The sequence below is a fragment of the Plutella xylostella genome, chromosome 6, assembly GCF_932276165.1.
Source record: "Plutella xylostella chromosome 6, ilPluXylo3.1, whole genome shotgun sequence".
Lineage (NCBI taxonomy): Eukaryota > Metazoa > Arthropoda > Insecta > Lepidoptera > Plutellidae > Plutella > Plutella xylostella.
The window spans coordinates 9,545,464-9,567,900 of record NC_063986.1 but is presented as its reverse complement, the minus strand read 5'-3'; the positions used below and the strand labels follow the sequence as shown (position 1 = coordinate 9,567,900).

At 38.3% G+C, this 22,437-nt stretch overlaps 4 protein-coding genes across 4 annotated transcripts; 2 read left to right on the top strand and 2 right to left on the bottom strand.

Annotated features, from left to right (window-relative positions):
- The first annotated feature begins 19 nt into the window (after nucleotides 1–19).
- LOC105383859 (protein YIPF5) lies at nucleotides 20–1,379 on the top strand. The gene is made up of 2 exons (XM_011553991.3): nucleotides 20–425; nucleotides 531–1,379. The coding sequence occupies exons 1-2, from the start codon at nucleotides 317–319 to the stop codon at nucleotides 1,214–1,216; spliced, it is 795 nt and encodes a 264-aa protein (XP_011552293.1). The 5' UTR covers nucleotides 20–316; the 3' UTR covers nucleotides 1,217–1,379.
- A 56-nt stretch (nucleotides 1,380–1,435) lies between these two features.
- LOC105383860 (transmembrane emp24 domain-containing protein 3) lies at nucleotides 1,436–3,014 on the bottom strand. Its single transcript, XM_011553992.3, has 4 exons — nucleotides 2,766–3,014; nucleotides 2,410–2,527; nucleotides 2,014–2,141; nucleotides 1,436–1,751 (listed from the first exon to the last, which is right to left on the bottom strand). Exons 1-4 carry the CDS (start codon nucleotides 2,919–2,921, stop codon nucleotides 1,521–1,523), a joined length of 633 nt encoding a protein of 210 aa, XP_011552294.2. The 5' UTR covers nucleotides 2,922–3,014; the 3' UTR covers nucleotides 1,436–1,520.
- An 891-nt stretch (nucleotides 3,015–3,905) lies between these two features.
- On the bottom strand, nucleotides 3,906–19,519 carry LOC105383861 (glutamate dehydrogenase, mitochondrial). The gene is made up of 9 exons (XM_011553993.3): nucleotides 18,949–19,519; nucleotides 10,510–10,710; nucleotides 8,513–8,652; nucleotides 8,123–8,216; nucleotides 7,566–7,723; nucleotides 6,761–6,922; nucleotides 4,984–5,188; nucleotides 4,641–4,795; nucleotides 3,906–4,305 (listed from the first exon to the last, which is right to left on the bottom strand). Exons 1-9 carry the CDS (start codon nucleotides 19,373–19,375, stop codon nucleotides 4,189–4,191), a joined length of 1,659 nt encoding a protein of 552 aa, XP_011552295.1. The 5' UTR covers nucleotides 19,376–19,519; the 3' UTR covers nucleotides 3,906–4,188.
- A 146-nt stretch (nucleotides 19,520–19,665) lies between these two features.
- LOC105383862 (F-box/LRR-repeat protein fbxl-1) lies at nucleotides 19,666–22,271 on the top strand. The gene is made up of 2 exons (XM_011553994.3): nucleotides 19,666–20,262; nucleotides 20,352–22,271. Exon 2 carries the CDS (start codon nucleotides 20,361–20,363, stop codon nucleotides 21,402–21,404), a length of 1,044 nt encoding a protein of 347 aa, XP_011552296.3. The 5' UTR covers nucleotides 19,666–20,262; nucleotides 20,352–20,360; the 3' UTR covers nucleotides 21,405–22,271.
- The last annotated feature ends 166 nt before the right edge of the window (nucleotides 22,272–22,437 follow it).

Sequence of the window (22,437 nt, the reverse complement as noted above, 5' to 3'; positions counted from 1 at the left end):
TCTATATAAATAAAGAAGTATAGTATAAAACATTGTTTTCTGCGGTAGTTCTTATTTATAGTTTATTTGCTCAGTGGTTCTTATTATGAAGCGTAGCATCTTTATTTTGTCTGTGTGTATGACATTGACAACTGACGTTTAACCTACAACTCAACAAGATTCAAAGTCAAATTGGACTGAATTAAATTTAATAATTTTAAAATTCGGTATTAAAATACTATATTTATACAAATAAATGTGACTTTAATCAATATAGCAGCATACACTGATATTATCCTCAGTCTGGTACCCCAAGTCTCAACATAGCTTAGAAATTATGGCGAATTACAACAATCCCAATGACTATTCTTGGCAAAATCAAAACAATAGCCAAAACTTTTCATTTAACAATTCAAATGCATTTGCAGATCAAGGACCAACACTAGGTAAGAATACTTTATATTTTATATAAATTTACTGCTAACATATACTGCATTTGAATAAAATAAATATAATTTTGTTGGCATTTTAATGATAAAAGAATGTTTCAGATTTCCAATCGTTTCCTGCGGAGACTCAAAATTTTTCCTATGATCAAGGACAGCCAGCATACCCACCAAACAACAACCAGTACTATAACCCTAACATATTCACACCAGCCCCTATGGCCCCAGAGGTAGCTGGGGAAAGCACTGAGTTTGATGAGCCTCCTCTATTGGATGAACTGGAAATATACCCAGACAGAATACTGGAGAAAACACTAGCGGTACTTAACCCCTTCCATGGCCAGTCCAAGGCAGATGATGCAAACTTCCTTCTAAGAGACACTGATATTGCTGGGCCAGTGGCTTTCTGTTTAGCTCTAGCAATATGCCTATTCCTAGCTGGTAATAAGGCTCATTTTGGATATGTGTATGGCTTGTCAGTTATGTCTGTATTTTTAATGTATTGTCTGTTGTCTCTTATGAGCCGCAGTGAGGGTGTGTTCACTCTGCTCAGTGTTGCCAGTGTGCTGGGATACTGCATGTTGCCTATGGTAGTGTTGGCCACACTGGGCATATTCATATCACTTGAAGGAACTATTGGCTTGTCTCTGTCAGCTGTGGCAGTGATCTGGTCTGCCCTGTCAGCCAGCAGACTGTTTGTGACAATGTCAGGCGATGCGGAGCAGAGGCCCCTCATTGCATACCCCTGTGCCTTAGTTAATGGTGTATTTGCTTTGCTGGTTCTTTTCTAATAAAAAAACATTATCATTAACACAGTTGAAACTATTCCTAAATAACAAATTACCAGTAGCATTATTAAAATTCAATAAGTCTTACTTATTACTTAATGTATTTTTAATGTGTTAATTATGTATGTAAGATTGGTAATAAAATAAATTAGATCTTGACAACAGCCCTAATCTATTTTATTATATTCCTTTTTGAATCTGCTAAATGTAAATAAATAACTGTAAATTATTTAAGGTGTTTAATTTCTGACCTTCAATTTATTCAAAACAAAATAATAATAAATATACAACTATATTTCAACTAACACTACATTCGGTTATACTGTGCAGGTCGGTCACTGAAGAAGTTCTTTAGGATCATGACTTGCGCGAGGGCTACACAGAATATGGCCATGGTCTCTCCGGTGGACCACCAGAAGACTCTCTCATTGAGGTCTTCGGCTCTTTTACGGCTCTGGGCCTCTCTCAGTCGGTGGTGTGTTTGTTGATCAATTATCTTGTTCATGGCTTTGTGAATTTCCTCAGCTGATGATTCCAGCTGGAATAAAATATTTTATAAATTACTTTATTGTACATTAAAATTCATGATTAAAGATAAGAAGAAAATGATATCCACATCTTACAATTAAAGTATACATGTTATTACAATAGCAGCAGCAGCAAAATTAACATTTATAATCAAGCAAATAATTACATAAATATTTTTATGTAAATGCAAACATATTTCAAAGCAAAAAGTACTTTATAGCATTTAACAATGCTTCACCAGCTATTATAAGTAAATAATTGGTCAACATTACCTGTGTGAGGACTGTGGCGTGGTCTCCGATGCCCGGCAGCTGCTGCTCGGGACCCACATTCAGCTCCATGTACACTAGTTTGTGTGAGAATGTACTGAACTCATTGCTGAAGCAGATTGTGTACACACCTTGAAAATAATAACTGGTTATGAAAGGTGACTTTGTAGGATTGATATAGGAGGAAAAGTTGAACTACAAATCTTTTTTCTGTACATGCTGATTGCATTTAGTTGACTTGTTTAAAGTAAAAGATGTTATGCCAAGAAGTATTCAACAAAATATTGAAGCATGAACAAATTATTAAACTGGCCATGTAAGTGTATTGTTACAATTAGCTACACTGTTAAGCAAATTATGCATGCATACATTGACTTATATATTGCATGCATATCATACCTGAAACTGGTGCTGTGAACTGATGAGAGTCATACTGTTGCTTCTGACGATTATAAAGGATCATCTTATTTGGACCTTCAATTTTGGCATCAACATCATACTGGCCACCAGTAATAACCTGGAAAAAGTAAACACATTGAGTTAATTAGACACGCACGCAGTCAGATGCTGATAGCTACTATTAAAAGCTAATTATCTTGTAAATTGTTGTTAAATGGACGCACAAAACCAATACATCTGAAAGGTTAGGTTGAAGCCTACAACTGTATGCCATGTTAATACTGAGCGGTAATCAGGTACTATATTCACTGAAAAAGACTTTAAGGTCATTTTACATAAAATAAAACGATGTTTACCTGGTATTCTAGTGAACAAGAAGTGTTCTTTTCAATGTCTTCATGAAAACATTCTACGGCATTATCGGCTAGTTCAAATGTTAACTCTACACTTTTAGAAAATATCCCATTTATTAAACTGGCTAGTAGGGTAACTAACAACACTTTGGATAACATTTCTAATTATTTTTATAGATATTTTCACAAATATTTAAAATTACATCAATAAGCCGAGACGAACACTGACATTTCAATTTTTGACGTTTACATCACACGTAATTGGCTGCGTTCCTAATTTTTATTTCTGTCACAGACCAACAAACTCTATGGGCTATGGGCGTCATCGTACCCCAACCACGAGTTATATTTTTTTAAGTAAAGTCGGGCCCACTTACAGTAGTCGAAATATAATAGGCCCGTTTAGACAGCTACACAAATTTGCTATTTACTCTTGATTTACTTGACGAAATACATAAAAAAAACACATAATCTGGCTTATTATTCAACGGCCGAGTTAAAAAAGAACTTTTGTAGCACCAAAAGTCACTTAAGTATAGCTTAAATTTGACACCATCTCTCATCCCATACATTTTGTAGCTGTCCAAACGGGCCTATTATATTTCGACAAATGATATAATATATTATGTTGTCAGGCAATATTTTGTATCATTTCCCTATATCCTCCGTATCAATGCCTCCGTGCGTGTCGCTAGTTCGGACGCAAATATTCTATCACGTAACGGAATCTGACTAAAGACTACTGTAATCTTACCGAGCTAAATGAAGCACATACGTTACGGCTACAATTTGTAGGATTGTGGTTGGTTAAATATTCATCCTAAATTTAACCGGACATACCATGGACCTACCCTGTCATTTCTGTAGGTTGAAGGTAGTATATAGACGGTAGGTATATATACTACTAGTATATAGGTACATCCGGTTGGCAGCGGCATATAGTCAGCAGCCTTCCACCACACAATTCGCTTGTTAGTTCTGGTCAAAAGGTTCTGTTCAATAAACTCTATAGGTAATTTCTCATTATTTATTAGGCATTTTTATTGCCTCTTACTTTATTGCGTGCAGTTTGGCGTAGTGAGTTCTACATTTTTATATTAACGATTTATGATTTGGGCCTATTAATGGAAGTAAAAATTAAGATAACAGGAAAACAATACTTTTATTAAAAAATGATTCTGTGATTTGTAAACAACATTTCACTTACATATTTCATTTCATTAATACAATCATTATTCCACTTACAAATCTTATTAAGTAAGCAGGTAGGTAATTAAGTAAAATATTCATTATTAAAGTAAAAAAGCATTGATTTCAAGATTGGAAACGAAAATACTGTGATTATAATTTCTTAAACATTTAGACTTAGTGCAATACGGACTAAAAATGGAGAGTTGGCGAAATGCAGGCAATACTATTATTAAGTTTAGAACGCGAGACCGGCGTCGGCGTAGGTGGTGAAGATTTTCTCGATCGAGTTGGCGTACGCGGCTGTCCTCAGGTCCAAGCCCAAGTTGAACTTGACGGCAGTCTTCATGATAGCCTGCAGAATATGTAAATGTAAATAACTAAATATACTTATTCAAAGTATTAAAAAATACCTAAAAGCATCCATAGGTTTTTTTTTATAAAAAAAACTCGATATTTATATGAAGTCGTTAAGTATACAGCGTGGTAAGTAGGTATTAAGGTGTCCTTATAAATATTAGGGGAAAGAAGTAAATAGTTAACAAATTTCTAAACTGTATATAAACGAGTGGGACGAAGGACATCATGACAGCTATAGAGAGCCGTAGCAGTCACCTCATGGTCACCCCACCGGTAAAAAAATCCCTCATGCAATCTCAGAATAATAACTCCACTCGTCCAACTACTGACCCTGGCAGATCGCTCCATGGTGTAGTCGAGACCGGAGTGCACGATGTCCTTCTCGGAGGCACCGGAGATGCGCTTCTGGAACGACTCAGAGGGGGTCACGGGGATGCGGCCGCCGACGCGCCCGAAGCGACGCTCCAGAGACTCTTGCACGGATTCTGGGAAGAGGTTAGAAGCACAGATTAGGTACCTAGTGAAAAAAAACATTTCTGGCGGGAAATAAAAAAATGATACTTTTGTTTTATTTAGAAGAGGCATTTTGCATTTAAATTAGGTACTTAATTATTAATAATTAATACCCTCAAATAAATTTTTAAATAGAATTAATGTAATCAAATCCACTTACCCAAAAGGTGGTAGTTAGACTCCCTCTCGTACTTGAAGGTGAGTCGTCCGTACGACACGTGGTTCAAGTTCTTGAGCCACTCGAAGAAGGAGACGGTGACACCTCCAGCGTTGATGTACAGGTCGGGGATGACGAGGATGTTGCGCTCGATGAGGATCTTGTCGGCTGCGGGGGTGGTGGGGCCGTTGGCGGCTTCCGCGATGATCTGGGGGGTGAGATTTTATTATGTAGTGACAAAAAGTTACTCTGCCGTGGGTCGGGGCTTCAATCCTCGGCTCGGTACCTATACCTACATAGGTATTCTTATTTATGTAAAGGCAGATTTGAAAGAATGCAAAAGTCGAGATTATTGCAATAACCCTCTAGTCTTGGAGGAGGCCCATTTACCTACTATAGTGTATGATCACTCTATAAATAATAGTTTATATTCGAGCGGCACTTTGCCCTAAGAGGTTTTCTGTGGGTATTCCGGGATAAAAGTAACGTATCTTATTTACCTCCCCTCCCTGCCTCCCAAGTCCTAAACTGTAAATAGGTATCTCTACAAAAATCTGTTCTCCAGCCAAAAGTAGTGCAATGTCTAGGCAGTAGATGCCTGACCTACAGTCCGAGCCCACAGCAAAGTGTGCTATCGAGTTACGTAATTTAACGGATAGTTAGGACGGTAGGTAGAGATATGGCATGGCAACGTTCCAAACTAATGTTCATTACGTATTCATTATCATAAGGCGGGAAGTCTGTCCAGTCGCGAATTCGTACCTGTATTTAGATATCAGGTATCTCTCGACCTCAGAACCTATTAATGTATCTGCTAATCCCAGTTTTATTAGTTAAGTATCATTATCAGGGTCAATTTTATTACAAACATCAGATACTCGAGTGCCAGTAGGTATTAAGTGGTTTCAAAGTTTGGCCAGCACTTGACACTGCATGGCTACTGATATCACACGGCGCGGTGTGCTAATCGGGATATTCCTCGTATCTTATCGCAAAATTATATCGGGTGTTTACCGAAATACTTAATTATTTGATAACAAACAGTTGAGGGGCGGGACTTGGAGATAAAAATATTCCATGTTAATTATTTCGTGCCCAATTATAATTACATACCTTAGTGGAATTTTATTGTAATTACTGTTTTTAATGCTGGTTTCTACCTACAGATAAAATTTAATGGTTACTCATTTGTTGTCAACCAATTGATAGGTAGATAAGTACCTCATCTTCCTATCATAGCAGGAAACTGCTGATAAATGTAGACTTTCCTTACATTAATTAACCCTACAATGAACTACTTATCCATACTTTCCATCAGAAAATAAAGCAGTTACAAAGGGACCTTATTAAATTCAGCTCTGCTATTTTCACACATCCAAGTCATCCAACACCTGATTATCTCCATGGACGAAGCCAAATAAGCTACTGCCATGACCACAACCGCTACTACCTAATGATGGGTCTACGCTAGACGAACCGAGCACGAGCGGAGCCATTCAGGTTTCGTCGTTCACGGTGTCAAGTGTGGACGTACAACGAACCTACAACGATCACTGTCCTCGAACGCAAAGCAAAACCGTTTGTGTTCGTCAAAAAACCGAAAACATGCGGAACGCAGCCGAGCACGAACGAAATGTTCGCAGCGCGCTCGTTCGAGGCTTGTAGGTCTGTCCACACTATACGAATTGTGTTCGGCTCGTGCTCTGTTCGTGCTCGGTTCGTCTAGCGTCGGTTTGTCAGGCAGGGTTTGAGCCCTTACATCGCTTCCATAAACACTAACCTTAGCCTGGATCTTGTGCGCGTTCTCCTTGTGGATGACCTGCTCCACGGCGGCGGGCACCAGAATGTCGCACTTCTCGTACAGCATGTTCTCTCCCTCGTACGGCTTGGCGCCGGGGAAGCCCACGATCGTGCCGTTGTCGATGCGGTAGTTCTCGAGGGCCTGTGAAGGGTAGGGTCGTTAGTTTCCACATCTCTCCTATATTTGAGCCAGCTAGGCTTAGGGTCGGCTTTGTGTATCAAACCACGCGATTGGGTAGTTCCGACATAATGTAGCTTATTATTGCTGCTGCCAAATATAACCGATGATAGTAATAAGGTGAAGCTTTTTTGGACAGGAGACTCTGGAGACTTGACTACTCATTAAACTAATTATTTGCTTTCGTAACTATCAGAGGTTTTAACTTATCAATATTTCTCAATCTCAAGTACCTATAATCCGGCGTGTCGGTGACAAACACGTGGTCAGCCCAAGTGTGTATCACCATGACAAAAGGATTATCCATGCAGTCATGCTTAACCCTTCCTTTAGGTATTTGAAGGAGACCCATGACTCAGCAGTGAGGACGTGATGGGTCGTGATGAATAACTTACAGTTGTCAATCGCTGACTGTCCGTGACATATTATGTGACATCATAGTATTGTGATATTATCGTGACATATTATTTGCGCATTTAAGTTAGATTTAAGTTTTTTTATGGTGTGCAAATAAAGTTTATTGTATTGTATTGTATTATTATTAGGCACAGCCGGCGTAGCGATATAGCCTCCCTCCTCACTACCATAATCCAAACCGTTACCGTACCTTAGGGTCGATGCCGTCAGGGTTGTGGATGGCTCCATCGTGCTCGATGACCCCCACGCAGGTGGCCCCAGCGCGGACGAGGTAGCGGCACGTGTGCAGGCCCACGTTACCGAACCCTTGCACGATGAACGTCTTGCCGCCCCAGCCGGGGGTCGTGCCTGGGGGGAGATGGAGAGTTACATGTTGTTTGACCATCAGGATTTAAGGGTTTCCAAACAGGTTGTGAATTCCAAGCATTGCTTTGAGGTTGACTTGTTTGAAAACACAATATTTGAGGGTTGACGTAAGTTCGTAATGTTCCCTATCTTGGCATTCGCATTATCACAGCAACAGCTGAAAAGTTATGCACCAGAAATGAGCTTTATTAACGCCTCAGTCATAGACTACTTTAGTAGTACTTATATGCCACAGTGATGGGGCGTTGCGGTTCACTGATCCATACCTATATCGCAGCGCGCTAGGCCTATAGGAAAGCTGGTAGCCCTTTATTCAGCAGCTTCACAAATAGGCTACAAAATGATTACTTTACTTATATGGATTTGTATGATGTTATTTACCGATCATGCTCATGTAGTTGGCCTCGTTGATGAAGTTCTCCAGTCCGTGGAACACTCCGCGACCGGTAGCTGACACTCGTCCGTGGATACCTCCCTGAGGACAAGCCATAATAATTTTATAAATACTTACTTAAAAAATATTATACTTACATGGAACCTCAAAGAGGTTGAAGAGGTAGCGGTTAGAGAGTTCCCACAAAATCATACCTTAATAACCTGAGACAGTATCATAATAATAATCACTGTAACTCTTTAATCTTCGTTCAGTCCTTAATTCCATTTAGGTTTTATCAAGTCTAACTGTGGGAGTCTGGTTGCACTTCAAGTCCACAACCGAAGCTGAATGCCTAGTTCCCGACATATACTTACCTAACTAAAAGCACTACTGACCTGGTTGATAGGCTTGCCGGTGACGCAGGCGTGCGCGTTGATGTCCTGGAAGCCGACGGTCTTGGCGTACGTGTCCGCGATCCAGGACATCTCCCGCTCGCCCGTGCCCATGTCCGGGGCGGGCACGTCGATACCGGGCCCTTGGGGAAGGAAAAATTATTATTATATTACATATTACCATAATTATGTCTATAGGTGAAATACATTTGTACGGTGGATTTTTGTCGAAAGAGGGTTTATTCGCGCTAGCATTAGGTAGGTATATCGAATCGATATATATGTACTTACTAAACAACGATTCACTAAATCAATTTAGTGAATCTGAATAGGCATTGAAGTTATAAAGTTTTGAATTTTTCCTATTTTTTAATTTATATAACTCTCTTCCATCCAAAGGTTGTCTGGTAGAGATTGCTATAAGCAATAAGGCCGCCTTTTTGTACTGTTGTTATTTTTAAGTTTTATTTTGTATTGATTCTGTTTTTTTGGTGCAAATAAAGAGGATTGTATTGTATTGTAAAGTAAGTACTTAAATAAGTATAAAGAGTAGGTAATCTCTGTTAATAACATTTACTTAATTTTATCAAAGTTGTTTTGTTAACTCGTTAATCGTGATTCGCGTGACATATTTGTCACTAGTCCTTTCGTAATAAACACTGATTAAGATTAAAGTCATACCTATATGTATTTATTACCTATATTACATGTCTTGTACAATATGATATATCTCGTATATATTTATGTAAGTGTATCTCACATATCACCTGCTTGTTATCTGTAGACACCTAACTATTACTTAGAACTCCAGAACACGGGGGCGAGTCGTTATCAAAGATGAGAGTCAGCGTTAAAACTCAAAGGAAATACCTACTTATATACATACGTAGTATAAAACTATGAAGGTAGGTACTTTATTGGTACATATCTGATCTAAATATCTTGAAACAACAACTGAAGCGTACCTCTCTTGTGCTGATATCATTATCAAACAAGGTTCGCCAAACAAGCCGACAAAACGAAATTACATCACTATAAATAGCCAAGCGTTGGTTGCATGATAAAATAATGCCTTTATGTGCATCAAAATAACGCATTGTTCCTCTTTATTAATGCTCTCATATTGTTTATGAAAATAAATAAACTATACAACTATCGAAGGTACCTATAGGTATGTATTGTATAGAATGCAATAACAATGAACAGTGGAGAAACTGCAGGAGCTAAATTCATCATTTGTGTATTTTCATATTGTACCTTACTACTAGTGTGGTAGGAAGGTGTTAATATGTAGGTACCTATAGGTACTCTAACTTAACATTTCACGGATCACGCAATTTCTTTGATAAATAATATTGTAGATACATTTAAATCCTATCTATTTTTATTACAAACATATCATTAAAATCTGGCAAATCATGTTGATAATAATGTAAGTACTTACCTCCCACACCCTACCACATCTATAAATCTAAAATAGGTACTTACTTAGTTACTTAAAAATATCATAGAGGACTTTCCAAAAAAATTGTTTACAGTAAAGATCTTGAAAGCCCTTCTGAGACCTATTCATAATAAGTAGGTACTTATGTGTACCCATTTTCCTTGATGAAGCAGTCACGAATAGCCATTAGCCATGTCAACTGTTTGCCCTGGTTGTTTACACCTTTTCCTGGCCAGGGCTATTCGTAAGCTAATACAGACATATTGGTTTGTGCTTAATTTGCTACCCTAGGCACCTAAGTAAGCAGGTGCTGTAAGTTAAACAAACTGCGTTGCAACGTTTTCAACTTTGCAGTGTTGTATCTCCTAGTGTGTGTGTGTGTGTGGAGATCCACAAACGATATGGTGCACGTCACATAATGCCCCCCGTGCCCTTAGGTATTAACTAGGTACTTACACGTCATTCATCATTCATCGCTATGGGCGGTGCAGTAAAATTCTGAGAATGTATTCAGCGACCTGCACTTTATCTTCGACAAGGCAAGAGAAAGACTCACCAATGAAGCCCTTCTTAGCCAGCTCCAGAGTGAACCGGCGGGTGATCTTCTCCAGTTCATGCTCGGAGTACTCCTTGGGGTTGATCTTGATGCCGGCCTTGGCGCCTCCGAAGGGCACGTCCACGCACGCACACTTGAACGTCATCAGCGCCGAGAGGGCTTTGACCTCGTCGCGCGTCACGTCCATTGAGAATCTGATACCTGGGGAAAGATGGAGAGGTTCGTTTAGTGGTCAAGCATTTGATTAGGAATGGTTAATTTTGTTTTGGGGTTGGAGGAAATCATTAATAAGATGACTCGGATTTTTTTGTTTCGATGGAGCTTTCTACTGATAAAATTCTTTATAGATTATTATAAGTAAGTACCTACATTAGTCTATGCCTATACCTACTTAGATAAAAAATGCGCCTTATCTAAGGCGAACCTCTAAGTTGTAGTAGTTATGTACTTATATTATTGTATATTATATTAGGTCCTTACATATGAAATTGGCGTTTTGTCGTACTGGCCACTTTGATCTCAAATATTACCTTTATGGTTAGGAATTCCAAATTCAAATTCATACAGCTATTTACTCATGCATTTGTGTTTCAAACCCCCTAATTCATTTGTTTTTTCTTCTTTTGTTTTTTTCTTTGTGTCACTCTGTTTACAAAATGGAAAACTTGAAATATCGCGTTATTTACGAGTATGAGTTCCACCGTGGCACCAGTGCTGCAGAAACGGCTCGAAGGATTAATGATGTGTATGGTGACGGTGTCGCAAAAGAAAACACAGTGCGTTTTTGGTTCCAACGTTTTCGTTCTGGAAATTTTGACCTGCAGAACAAGCCTCGTGGACGGCCGGAGACCAAAGTTGATAATGAAGAATTGAAGGCTATTGTGGAAGCGGATCCATCGCAAACCACGTCCGAGTTAGCTGCAGGCTCCGGTGTTAGTGATAAAACTATTCTAATCCACTTGAAGCAAATTGGGAAGGTGAAAAAGCTTGAAAGGTGGGTACCTCATGAATTGAGTGAAGCAAACCGACAAACGCGCGTCGACTGCTGCGTTACTTTACTCAACCGGCACAATAATGAAGGAATTTTAAATCGAATCATTACCTGTGATGAAAAGTGGATCCTCTACGATAATCGGAAGCGCTCATCGCAATGGCTGAACCCTGGCGAACCAGCCAAATCCTGCCCTAAGCGAAAATTGACTAAAAAAAAGTTGCTTGTAAGTGTTTGGTGGACTAGTGCCGGTGTCGTTCACTACAGCTTTCTTAAATCTGGCCAGACGATTACGGCAGATATCTATTGTCAGCAACTGCAAACCATGATGGAAAAGCTAGCTGCTAAACAACCGAGGCTGGTCAATCGCTCTAGGCCACTGCTGCTTTAGGACAACGCTAGACCACACACTGCACAACAGACGGCTACGAAATTAGAGGAGCTTCAATTAGAATATCTTAGACATCCACCGTACTCTCCGGACCTTGCTCCAACAGATTACCATTTTTTTCGCAATTTGGATAACTACTTGCAAGGAAAAAAATTCAACTCCAATGGGGCAGTCCAAACCGCCTTCAAAGATTTTATTGATTCCCGCCCGAATAGTTTTTTTAGTAAGGGGATCAATGAACTACCTATGAGATGGCAAAAGTGCATATGTCGCAGCCGGATCGTATAACCCGCCGTATTACATGACGGCTAGCCGCATTACAAGACAGGGCCGCTTTGTAATGCGGCGGATCAACGTTTAGCCGTATTGAATACGGCTGAATGAAAATGCGCCGGATTGTATTCGACATCATACGTCATTCAATACGGCTGGCCGTTATGTAATACGGCGAGAGATTAGCCGCCGCTTTGAAAGATTTTAGTTTTGATTTTTAACACTCGTGGCGCTGCTTAACATAACAACAATAATGGCGTTGGATACAGATATTTGATGATGATTAAAACGAAGAAATCGTGTTAAATATGCTAGTAAACAGTACTTCAAGAACAATTTTCACTTGAAATTAAATAATTTCTATTCCGATCAATGCGGTACAGTGAAAAACGTACAAAATATATAACGCACATCAATCAGCTAAAGTGACCCTGGATTCTGCTGGTCGGCGGATTTCCAGATAATACTACTGGGTCAAAAAAAAAAATGTGGCCGGCAAAGGTTATTTGATCTTGAAGAGACTGCGACGAGGCAAACGTAGTGTGGGACGCCCTCATGCTAGATGGGGTGACGACTTGCGAAAGGTGGCTGGTTATGATTGGATGTGGAATGCTGTAGATCGCAACCAGTGGTGTGCTTTGGGAGAGGCCTACGTCCAGAAGTGATGTTGATGATGAAGAATAATAATTCCGAAGATCCTACAATCCGAGTAGTGCCTATTAACAGTATTTTGATACTTTAATGGAAGTCCATATGATAGATTTACTCTATTATGATTACAAAAATCCTTCATCTGTAATGTAATGCTTAGTATGGACATGGTTACCCTACAGTAGTAGTACGATGCGGCTAAACGTGGGCCGCCGTATTGAAAAACGTATTGAAATGACAATGCGGCTAAACGTTGATCCGGCGCATTAAAAAGCGGCCCTGTGTTGTAATGCGGCCAGCCGTAATGTAATACGGCGGATTATACGATCCGGCTGCGACACATACATAGCAATGGTACATACTTTGATTAATTTAATATATTTCATTAAAAAAAAAACACTTTATGTTCCTCCTATAGAAAACGCCAATTTGATATGTAAGGACCTAATACTTACCTAAGTACCTAGTATTTTTTTCTTTATTTGAATTTTATAGGTAAGAAGTTTTCCTCCGATTAATCAATTAGGAAAGTTCTGTACCTATTACCTACCATAGAAGTATCTACCTAATAAATTTACCTACTTCTACCTATTGTACTTATGGCATTATGGTATTTGGTACTTCATTGCATTCATGAGAGATTATTGTTTTTATTTTCATACCAGAACACGTTTAATTTTACAGAGGACCTGTAAATTGGTCACAATTTATGAATTGTAGCTCTCGTGTTACTAACAACCACCAATTTGTCGTCGCTAGCCAGACATAATTGAACATGACCTAAACAACAACATGGTCATTAAAATGAATTCAACTAAGTACCTACCTACTTATATGTGTTGTAATTTTTGGTAAGGTAGAAGTCGAGTAAGAGAAGCTTAGCACAATCCTAAACCATTCGCAAAAAAACACTAAAATATACTCATAGGAACTGAATAATCCAACATAGTTACGTTCAAATGGGTTGTTGGCAATCTCTTCTAGTCTGTTAAAAATAGTTTAGACAATGTTTCCGAGACATTGTAAGCGCCTAGCAGATCGTCAGGGTAATCTCGAGATTTCACGTAAAAAGTGACTGTGTTGAATGGTGATCTTTAAATCTAAACAAGTACCTACTTAGATAATACACGCTTTGATGAAATATGAGCGAGATATTTAAATATAACATCCCGGCTGGTGGTGCACTCAAGCTGATAAACTTCGTTAATGAAGCGTGTCATGAAATTACGCGCAACATGTTTTAATTCTGATACAACTCATAACTTTTTGCAGCTGCATTTATTGTCTTTTTTTACAGTACTTATTTAGGCCTATGAAAAATAAAACAATTTTTGGAGAGTACTTAACCTACCTATGCAATACATATCATCATCATCAACCAAACCGTATCCGGCGACAGCGACTCCTAGTCCTACATGATCATAATCATAATCATTTATTCAGTGCAACTATGTTGGTGTTACACTGTTTTTAAATCTATGTACATATAAGTATCCTTAACATAGCTCCCTGCAGGGCATAGCAACATTTTCTTAAAACTAAACAAGTAGGTAGGTACTTAAAAATATAAAACATAACATATAACTTTATAATATACCTATTTTATACATTTAACCATTTTAAAATATGTATTTAAAAACTATCTAATAAATATTCATTTACTGAATAATAACATCTTTCTATTAGAAATGTTTTTAGACTACTGAAAAATATGTTATAATTTTTCTCACATTTAATAGTGGTAGGTACTAGGTAGTTTATTATAAATTTTGATACATTTAAAATATGGGCTATTGTTGAAGATCTGCATATTTGACTGTGGTACTGCTAATTTGTTCTTATTTCTTGTATTTATTTGATGTATTTCGTTAACTTGTTTGAAAAGGTTGATATGTAATTTTACAAATCTGACTATTTCATAGATATAAATACATGGTAGGGTTAGGACTTTGTGTTGGGTAAAGTATGATTTGCAACTAGTTGTGTTTGGTATATTAGATATAATTCTGAGACATTTTTTTTGTAAAACAAACAAGTCGTGCACATCTACACTGTCTCCCCATAGGATGATGCCGTAGCTCAGCCATGCGTTTGCGTAGGCATAGTAAGCCGACAATGCCGTTTTCAGGTCTGTATTAACTTTAAGTACACCTAGAGCATAAATAAATTGTGATAGTTTAGTTTTTATGGTTTGTATATGACTTTTCCAATGGACAACATTTCAAAAAACTAAAGCTGCTATAAATCGAAAACCATTTCGAGATTTAGCTCTAAAGGACACAAAAAAATGTTTTTGTATTTTTTGGATGTATCATTTTCGAGAAAATCATAAAATAGTAAAAAAGTGCTGATGACGTCATGCATCAGGTGCGATGCATTTTGATGATCAAAGCCTATAGATTTAAAAACAAAGTAACTGTCACTTTCATTTTTGATTGAATTTGACGTTTTATCGTGACGTTGTTGTTTATTTGGGTCATTTTCATTAATTCTGTTCTGACACTTTCTGATTACTTATTTTTTTATTTATTATTAACAGATGACCTCTATATAATATGTCCCAGAGCATGCCACCGCCTACACAGCTGAAAAAATGCTTCTGCTTATTTTTTTACATGATAAGTACCTACTTTCTATCATCAGAAATATCAATGTCATTTGAAAATGACCCATTTGTTGGTTGGCATGTAAACAAAGTTTAAATGTCACTTGTCAGTGTCATTTATGTTTTTTTTCGAGACTCAGGCAATAGACAAAAAAAAAAATTGAGCCTAATATGTGACTTCACTTCCGGTTTTAAAATAATTAACTTTAAAGTTAAAAATAACATGCAAAAATTAATGTATATACAAAATAAAAAAATACGGGTCCACTAATTTTCTATAATCTTTCCGAATAGCTAATAAAAATATAGGGTTAAAAAAATGAAATGTTGTCCATTTATGTGGGTATCTATGTTTATGCCTAAGAGTTTGAATTCTGTGACATTTTCTATATGGTCTAGTTGAAGGTTGAGAGGAGCTTTTTGATAAGGTCTGAATTGGATGATTTTCGTTTTTAAAATATTAATTTCTAGGTTGTGATTAAAAAGCCAGGTTTTCGTTTCGTTGAATATATTTTTAATTTGATTATTGCAGTCATCTTCGGAAGTGCTTTGGAGTAGTATAGAGATGTCATCTGCAAATAGTGTGTTATGTGCTTTTATATGGTTTGGTAAATCATTTATATAGACAAGAAATAGAACACATCCTAAGACGCTTCCTTGTGGAATAGAGCAGTTTGTTGTTCCGGTATTTGATTTCATAGGTATTATTTGTTGCTTGTCTAGGTCGGTATATTGTAGTTGAACGTATTGTTTTCTGTTAGCTAGGTAGGAGTGAAACCAGTCATATAGTAGTCCGCGTACTCCTGAGTCATATAGTTTGCTCAGAAGTATTTTATGAGAGACTTTATCGTAGGCTTTCGTTAAATCTAGTAGAAGTCCTATAGCATATTTCTTTTCGTTAAGGTAGTTATGGATCTCTTGAATATATTTATATACTGCTAATATTGTTGAGTGTTTTTTCTTAAATCCGTGCTGGTTATTATGGAGTATGTTATTATTTTCCAGGTATTTGTAAAGTCTGTTTGTCATGGCCTTTTCGTAGATCTTTGAAATTACTGAGAGTAGTGCAATAGGTCTGTATTTGCTAGGGTCCGTATCTTTACTTCTCTTATTTTTGGCTATGGGTATTATTTTAGCTATTTTTAATCAATCAATCAATCAATCAATCATCGATCAATCCGGGATGTTGTTTTGATAGGCTCTGGTGTAACATGCAATGCCAAACTTCGTCTTGAAAACACGGCTGCGAGGCGCACAGTGCAGTTGTTGGCCTGACGAGTTGTCTAACCCTGGTTAGTAGGGCTGACATAAAGTAGGAAAAGCATACTAGAGCCATAGACCTAAGCAAGTAAGCATGGGATTACTCCATACAACTGAGACCTGTAAAAATCTTGGCTTGATGTGGCCTTTGGATTAGGTCATCTAGGCTTAGCAGCGATTCAGCAACTTTCTATAGAATCGGCTATCGGCTAGAGTGTATGGATGAGAAAGGCCGATCATGTTTCAGAATCTCCAAAGAATGTCGTTCTGCCTAGCGATAGTCTATCTAAATAAGTGTTGTTTGCTTCAACGTGACGCACGGCAGCGTCACGACCACGCCTCCTCGACCTGGCAACTACTTCACCTGCTTACGAGTGCCGTCTTATCATCTTTATCGCTATCACATCACCATTGTAAGCAGATTTTTGGAGAACATGTCAATCGCAATCGTGACTTATTTTAAATTTCAATCCTATTTTAAATCATCTGACTGTATATTCCAAAATATTGCAAGTAAGTATACCTGCCTACCTCGACTACCAAGGTATTTTCTTTCAGCCATACCGCTCACCGATGACGGTGGTCCTAAATACGAGTTACGACTCTTCATAATTTCATAGGCATCGGCCTAACTAACATAAGTTGTATGCTTGATTGAACCAGCTTGGCATCAGACTTGACTTCTCTACGTTTCCCATACTGTCATCAAATACACATTCAGAGATTCAGCACAGAGTAGTCAGAGGAGCATTACTCTCTGCAGCTTCTCTGATACTCAGGTAGGTCTGTATACTTCCCTGACGCTGAAGATCTATAGCGTAGGTAAAGAGTTCTAACTTATACCTACTATTCCATTAGAGTTCTAAATACATAACATAACAAAGAAAAATAGTTTAAAATTTAGTAGGATGTTAACTGGTTTTCTTTATGTTTGAGTGGTGGAGACTGTAAACCAATCATCAGCGTTAGTTCGCAGCCTCACAAAAACACTTTTTAATGACGGTGGTGCCGCCGCCCGGCCGGCCGGCCTCCCCGGTTCGATTAAGCCGGCTGTAAAGTTCACAAATAACCTTGATAGGTAGAAGGTACCTAGGTACCTAATTTGAGTTAACATTTAAATTTGAACGATGTACGATGTTTACGTTGATATTGGTTGAAGTTAAAATATAGCCTAGTTACCTCTACCTCTACGTCATCGAAAAGTCCCCATTGCAAACTAACCCCCTTATTCATAGAGAAGTTACAGAACGTTTTAACTAATAAACTGTTTTGTCCCTCTCCAACAAAGAACAATTTGTTCTTTGACAGACAGGGACAAAACAGTATATTAGTTAAAACGTCTTGTAACTTTTCTATGAGGGTAAATCCCTACGGCACATTTACTGTCTGATAAACTAAACTTTTGCAGTGTATCTTGATAATAAGTCAGGTAAGTACCTACCTACGTGTGTGTATTTGCTATATTTGAGCAAACACCGGCTAGGCACCTACGACGTAACAATAATAAATTAATGATGCTCAAGGTTATAAAGAGTAGGTAGAGTGCCTATTGTTAAATCCAGCCGGCAATTGGTAAATTGTGACAAATTACCTTTTATATTTTCATACTATTCCCGATAAAATTTGTACTAACTACCTACTTAACTATCTACACTATTACAAGCCTAATTGTAGAGAGTGTTAGCTAACTTAACTCCACCCAATCAATTAATTTAAGTTTGAGATTAGCTACGATTGTGAGTACACCTATACCGTGGCTGCGTTAAAATCAGGTAGGATAAGGAGTATTTCGACCAACTTCAGGTCACGTTAGACGGAATTTTAGATTAGTATAAATGCGTACCTACTTAACAATAATCTTCTACTAAACCTAACCTATCCTTAAACTAACCCTAAATTTGTATAACTACAAAGAACAAAGGATAACGCGTGTTTATTCTAATTAGATTTAGCAATGACAAATTATGACCGGTTGTAGACGCTCGCTGTTTATTTAACATTCATGAGTTACATAAAGAGCCAAATCCTCCATAACTAGATATTCTACTAACGACCACCATGCAGGCAATTCGTGAATTTTCGGCAGTCTACCTTTGGGCGATTTGCATAAAAATCGAAACAGGGTTAGCTACGTAACGCGGGACAGTGTCACGTGTCTAGCGCTATAAATAATGCTGTTACTAATAATAACAGATGAATGATCGATCGCATGTGGTCCACCTGAACTTTTCGGAAGCTTTAGGGCAAGGAGGCCGTCACATTACTCACCTCCTTTAGTGGGGGTCCTGTGTGAGGAGTGCTGCGCGCGGTATCCGCGGATCATCTCATAATCTCCGGAGTCGCGGCGCAGGGGGAACTGGATCTCGATGATGTGGTCGCACGGCTGCATCAGGTTCAGGATACCGCGAACCTTCTTCTTCTTCTCCTCGACGGACACCCTCGACTTCATGTCCTCGACCAGCTGGTCCTCAACGACCTGGCACGCGCGGTGGAAGAAGTACTCCACCATGTCGAAGAACCGCGGGTTGGCGCTGGTCGCCACCTCCTTGAGCCTGTCAGGGATCTCATGGTTGGCGTAGTTCCGGCAGCTGATGTTCACGGCGGCGGGCGCGATCCTGAGCGTATTGACTGCCTCATTTTGGATTGTGTTTTTTAGGGGCACCACCGATTTGGCGATATTCTTTAGGTGTAACATTTTGCGGCTTAAGTACTCGGCTCAGGCTACGGCTGACGGATCCCTTTGTCCTACACTAATGTTAGAAATTAACACAATATATTCTAAAAGTTAAATAATGTAACGTAAATCAGTGAGTGTCGACCCGCCCCGACAGTCTCACTGAGTTGGAGGGGCAGCTGGCGAAAAATATAACTGCTCAAGATAAAAGATCGGCGTTGCGGATCTACCTTCCCGCTCTAACTCGCTCGTTTAGAGAAGGAAGCCCTATTCACAAATACCACACGCCACCACTAGAGTGAAGTGAGCTGTAGTACCCTCGTTTACTCTTTTGCCTCTCACCTAGCTACTATACATTGTGTTGGAAGTAGGGGACATTAGACTGAGGATCAAAACAAAGCCCGCATTGTATGCTGTTTAGGTATTGATCTTGGGATGTATGTTGCCAACATTATGTACCTACTAGCATTCACCTTTTGTATAGGGTCAGGATATGCTATGTGAACATGGAAAGTTACGTAGATTTATGATTGTGTGGTTATTGAAATTAACTCATGAACATTATCATTAACTTAAATAGGAATGTGAATGTAATAAATATAATCGACAAATCGGAAATACAATCGACACTTTTGACAGTTATATTTCAGTACTCTGTGGTTATTGTGACTTTGACAGAAATCAGCTGTTTGTCAGTCAACAATGAGGAAATAGCAAACAAACAAGCAAACAACGCGGGGCATTTTTACGTCTGTTTACTGTAGTCAAAGAATGATACGAAATAAGCCAAAATTAGACAAGACAACGGGATGAGTTGCATTACTTGCATATTATAGTAGCGAGACCTACATTCAACACGTGTAAATACACGGATTTGTCTTATAAATTACAGAAAAAAACTAAAACAGGTATGTAAGTTCATTATTTTACGTACTTTTTGACGCTTATTTATTATCAGTTGCTGGGTCATATAAATTGATAACATAATTTTGTACAGGATTTCAAAATGAATGAAGAAACAGCCGATACGGACGACGTGAACACAATACTGCCGGATGAAATGATACTGCAAGTTTTCCACTTGCTGCCTCTCGAGTCATTGCTGCAGTGCGAGCAGGTGTGCCGGCGCTGGAGGAAGCTGGCTCTAGACACCACTCTCTGGAAGAGGATCACTATCATCTACTCCGGAAAGCCAGGCCAGACAGAGGTCAGCGAGAAAAACCTGGAAATCCTGACCTCCCACTGTGATTACATCTGCAATGTCAAAATACAGTATGTGTACAACTACCCCTTCATCATGTCCATCCTCGAGAAGTGCCCCAATCTCACCTCCATCGAGCTCATCATGTGTAGAGTGAGCACTGACTTCCCAGATGATCTACTGAGGTGGCCCAAATTGAAGAAGCTTAGTTTAAGAAACTCACTTTTGCTGCAAACCAAAGAAAATACTGACACACTTATTAAATTCAACCATTTCAAAGATCTATCATATGTGGCACTGGCAGACTTTGGCCTTTCCTCCTCGAATTGGAACATGTTGATACAATGTGTGCACCTAAATCATTTGTACTTAGAAAAAATTAGGGACATTGAGATTGATCAAGTTAAAGAGTTAATATTGGCAAAGAAAAGGAGTCTTGTGTGCCTCCATGTGTACGGGGGGACGGCCATAGATGACAAGTGCCTGCAGCTACTGGCTCATTGCCCGTGCCTAGAGGAGCTTGTCATCATCAGGTGTGACAACCTGACAGATGCTGGCTTACTGCCTCTTGCAGGCCTTACCCAAATCAAAAACTTACAAATCTGGAACAATAAACACTTCACCGAGATGGGTCTTTTAAGCACACTGGGGAGCCCCAATTTGATTAAATTGAAAAGTTTGAGTCTGTCTAGGGTTAAGAATATATCTCCTGTGATTGTTGACCTGATATCTGAACATTATAAGAACCTTAAGTTTTTGGCAGTTTATCAGTGTCCAAGAATAATAGATACTGATTATGAAAAACAGTTAAAATCTAAGTTTAGAAACATAGATGTAGTTTTATACTAGAGTGGTTAAGTTGACAGTAGTGTTGTGACATTCATTATGAAAACAATTAATTTCACATGTAGATTTTATTCTTTTCCATTGGCAATGGCATTTGTGGGACAAGGTTTACACGGTGAATGGTTTTACAGTAAAATGGAATCATCACACACACAAAAGTATCTCATACATAATAGTTCTATACATAACCATTATAAGTTTGAGTTTCCCTACACATATCATAATTATGTACCTATCGGTATAAAATCAAAAGTTTCACATATTAAAAATATTTACATCACTACTACCACTATGGCAATTCACAAATCAGGCGAAAGAACTTCAAAAAATATAAAATAAATATTATTATGTATACCTAAGTTACCTACCTATATTTAGACTGATATGCATGAATTAAAACCAACTAAATATAGTACTTACAGTAGTAGTAAGCCCAGCAGGCGGCAGAGTCAAACATTTTAAAAATGATCTCCTTATATTTAGCTAGTTTTATTCATAAACCAGATAACAAATCATGTATACCTATTTTGAAAACATTTAAACATGTAATGTGATGTTTGGTGTATCTACATTGTCTAACATAGTAGTCAAGCTCTATATACGTTTTTAAAACATTTCATTTTAAACCATAATATGGTTTTACCTAACACATTCTTGTATCTGGTAAATCCTCCTCCGTTATCACAGCTTTCATCATTAATTTGGTAGCATCTTTTCTCTCATGCATGCGGAGTGCAAGTTTTTAACGTGAAAGGTACACGCGAATTTATATGGCGCAGGAGAGTCGCCACCTAGCGGTACATGCGCTTCACTACTTCCATACAAATTCGCGTTTACTTTTCACTACTCGAATTGTAGGAATTCTTCCACTAGGCCACACTAGGCCCTCAGATCTGATATTTTCACCTTTAACAACAGACATACCTCATAGTTTTTATATTACGATAAATACAGAAATTAAAATGGACTGTTAAGATTTTTGTTTGTTGTGAATTCAAATGTTTTTCTTTTTAATAAAGTATGATGTTACCGTTTT

What these genes read in the sequence shown, in the direction of transcription:
- LOC105383859 (XM_011553991.3), top strand. Translation starts at nt 317, where the DNA reads ATGGCGAATTACAACAATCCCAATGACTATTCTTGGCAAAATCAAAAC. An exon ending in AGATCAAGGACCAACACTAG is followed by an intron (nt 426 to 530) that starts GTAAGAATACTT and finishes AGAATGTTTCAG; the next exon opens with ATTTCCAATCGTTTCCTGCG.
- LOC105383860 (XM_011553992.3), bottom strand. Translation starts at nt 2,921, where the DNA reads ATGTTATCCAAAGTGTTGTTAGTTACCCTACTAGCCAGTTTAATAAAT. An exon ending in GTTCACAGCACCAGTTTCAG is followed by an intron (nt 2,142 to 2,409) that starts GTATGATATGCA and finishes ATTATTTTCAAG; the next exon opens with GTGTGTACACAATCTGCTTC. An exon ending in ACGCCACAGTCCTCACACAG is followed by an intron (nt 1,752 to 2,013) that starts GTAATGTTGACC and finishes ATTTTATTCCAG; the next exon opens with CTGGAATCATCAGCTGAGGA.
- LOC105383861 (XM_011553993.3), bottom strand. Translation starts at nt 19,375, where the DNA reads ATGTTACACCTAAAGAATATCGCCAAATCGGTGGTGCCCCTAAAAAAC. An exon ending in GGCTAAGAAGGGCTTCATTG is followed by an intron (nt 8,653 to 10,509) that starts GTGAGTCTTTCT and finishes TCCTTCCCCAAG; the next exon opens with GGCCCGGTATCGACGTGCCC. An exon ending in CAACTACATGAGCATGATCG is followed by an intron (nt 7,724 to 8,122) that starts GTAAATAACATC and finishes ATCTCCCCCCAG; the next exon opens with GCACGACCCCCGGCTGGGGC.
- LOC105383862 (XM_011553994.3), top strand. Translation starts at nt 20,361, where the DNA reads ATGAATGAAGAAACAGCCGATACGGACGACGTGAACACAATACTGCCG.